Source organism: Austrofundulus limnaeus, unplaced genomic scaffold (genome assembly GCF_001266775.1).
Source record: "Austrofundulus limnaeus strain Quisiro unplaced genomic scaffold, Austrofundulus_limnaeus-1.0 Scaffold210, whole genome shotgun sequence".
Taxonomy (NCBI): Eukaryota; Metazoa; Chordata; class Actinopteri; order Cyprinodontiformes; family Rivulidae; genus Austrofundulus; species Austrofundulus limnaeus.
In genome coordinates, this window is record NW_013952612.1 from 345,715 (window position 1) to 348,373 (window position 2,659).

A 2,659-nucleotide genomic window follows, 5' to 3' on the forward strand; every position below is an offset into this window, starting at 1 on the left:
GATTAGATTAGATTAGATTAGATTAGATTAGATTAGATTAGATTAGATTAGATTGACCTTTATTGTCATTGTATTCATTCAGAAGAAGACAGAACATAACAAACATGGGAGAACAGGTACCCTGGGTCAGGCAGCCACAGACCCCAGCCCAGAGCAAGGATCATCTTCATGAAGACACCATGAGGAGGTGCTACCCTTAACAGAAAAACTAAAAACCACACAAGGATAGATGAGGAGAAACAAAACAAAACATCATATTATATCAACAATGTGACACACTATGGTGTTTATAAAGAAAACTCTGCATAGAGCACATTTATTAGCCAGAGGAGTGAGTGAGTTTAGGGGTGTGTGTATCTGAAGTCATGAGTGTTGTGTGCTTGTGTGAATATCCGAAGAATGAGCCCGAAGAATATGGATGGTAACTGTTCATTCTGTGCAGCCTTCAGCTTGCTCCAGGAACCAGATCACAGACGGGTGTGAGAGGGGTGGGGTAGACCCTCAGTCGACATAAACATCCAGGAAGAATTTAGTCCACAGCTCTAGGTCGTTGTAGGGGAGAGACAAATTCTGTAATCAGTTGTTTTGGGAACAGAAGAGCCAGGCAGACAATAACAATTTTCCATCTGCTTTTATGTTCGCTGGTACCTCTCAATGTGGCGAATCCAATCAGACAAATAATGTGGAGAAATTCCACCGAGCTGAGCTATCAGCTTTCTCCAAGYTAAATTCCATCTGGCCAGCAAAGTCCAGGGACCACAGCCGGTCCACGACCCTCAGCAGAACCGCTTGCAGACCGAGTCCAGCTCGCACAAGGCAAAAGTCTGAGTGCTGATAGAACGACAATCCTTCATAATCGGTCAGGCAGCCAGGAGATGAACAGCCACCGATGCTGTTTTGTAGAACAGAGACCACCAAGCCAATCTGTAGAATCCAGTGATCGGAATCCAAATATACAGTATTATCAGAACAGAGGCACCACCTTTGACAGGTCCTCCCATGGAAGAAAAAACTTTGTTCCAAATATTTATTAAGAGACCAGCTAACCAAATCCATAAAAATAAAAATAAAAATATCCATTTCTGGTTTCGGATGAAAATGTAGAGAGGGCTCCGAGCAGCAGAGCAGGGAAGATAAGGAAGGGCAGGAGAGAAGGAAAAGTGTCTTACTCCTCTGAGAGCAGAACAAAAAGAATAACAAACCTCTCTTTGTTTGTTTGTTTTTGTTTTTCAGACTTTTGACGCAGATGGAAAGGTGATCGAGGACCCGACCACCCAGGCTCTAGAGGTGTTTTGCAGCTGCTGGTTCACATTTGAGGTGAYGAGAGTTTTGTGTTCCACATTATTCATGTGAACATTTTTAACACATTCTTGCACATTTAAATAAAAAAAATGTTTCTGGTCTCAGGTCATGACGCGGCTGCTGCTCGCTCCGAACAGGAAGAAGTTTTTCCATCACCCTCTCAACATCATCGACATGGTGTCTGTGGTTCCCATCTACATCACCCTGATCTTTGACCTGACCGTGGGGTCTGAGTCYGAGCTGGGGAACCTGGGTCGACTCATACAGGTGGGACACTGTTTGGCTCCAGCYGCTCTGCAGTGTTTGAAATCAGCCTGCAGTGTTGGCTTCAAATAGAGCTTTGATGATTTACAAAGAAAAAGCATGCGGGTAGAAACGACTGCTAGCTGTGCAGCTCCGCTCACACAGACTCCTCTTCCTCTCAGGTGTTCAGGTTAATGAGGATCTTCAGAGTTCTGAAGTTGGCTCGACATTCTACAGGTCTGCGTTCTCTGGGAGCAACACTCCGGGTCAGTTACAGGGTCACACAATTCTAAAGGTTTCCATCTATTCAGTCTGTTTYAACCAACTAGATCCTGTGCTGGGCCTGAGGGGCTGACCTAACCAGCCTATCAGGGTCCACCTGGTCCAAACTCAAGCTCTCACTAACACCTCTTCACAGCTTATGTCTGTTAACCCAGAGAGAACATGTGAACTCGTGTTAAACATGTTTGTAAACCGTTCAAGACGTAATCAGTGGTTCCCAAAGTTGGGGTCGGGACCCAAAGTGGGGTCCTAAAACATTAAGGTGGGGTCCTGAAAAGATTTTCTGAATTAATTATATTTTTGCCTTAGTTGCCTAAAATGTATAAATGTAGAATAATAAATATTACTATACCCATGTTTATTTGACCTGATACAAATGTTTATCATCCAAAAATAGTTGTGGGCTCAGGTCTCTGCTACTGTTTTGTGAGTCAAAAGCTGAAAAGTTTGGGAACCACTGCACTTCAGAAATCAATTTAAAGGGTTGCTGATGTAATGTTTTCCCTATAATTATTACAAAAATATAAAATAAGTATAAATAAGTGTTTATATTTGTGTAGCTTTTGTTTTTAGGGTTATTAACAAAGTTTGTGTACTCAGACCAGTAATATTTGGGCTCACAAGTTTTTGCCATGAATATTTTGTGGGTCAGAAGATAAAAAGTTTGGGAACCACTGGTCTAGATCATGTTTGTACAGTTCTACAGAAACACACACGTGCACAGCTCTGTAAACCAGCACACACGTGCACAGCTCTGTAAACCAACACACACGTGCACAGCTCTGTAAACCAACACACACGTGCACAGCTCTGTAAACCAACACACACGTGC

At 43.0% G+C, this 2,659-nt stretch overlaps 1 protein-coding gene across 1 annotated transcript in view; it reads left to right on the forward strand.

Moving 5' to 3' along the window:
- The window catches only part of si:dkey-43k4.5 (potassium voltage-gated channel subfamily S member 2), a gene marked incomplete in the record, with an annotated part of 16,716 nt that overhangs the window by 9,238 nt on the left and 4,819 nt on the right, over positions 1-2,659 (forward strand). Inside the window, 3 exon segments of the mRNA XM_014019125.1 lie at positions 1,234-1,317; positions 1,408-1,569; positions 1,728-1,811. Coding sequence (XP_013874579.1) covers positions 1,234-1,317; positions 1,408-1,569; positions 1,728-1,811 — 330 coding nt within the window.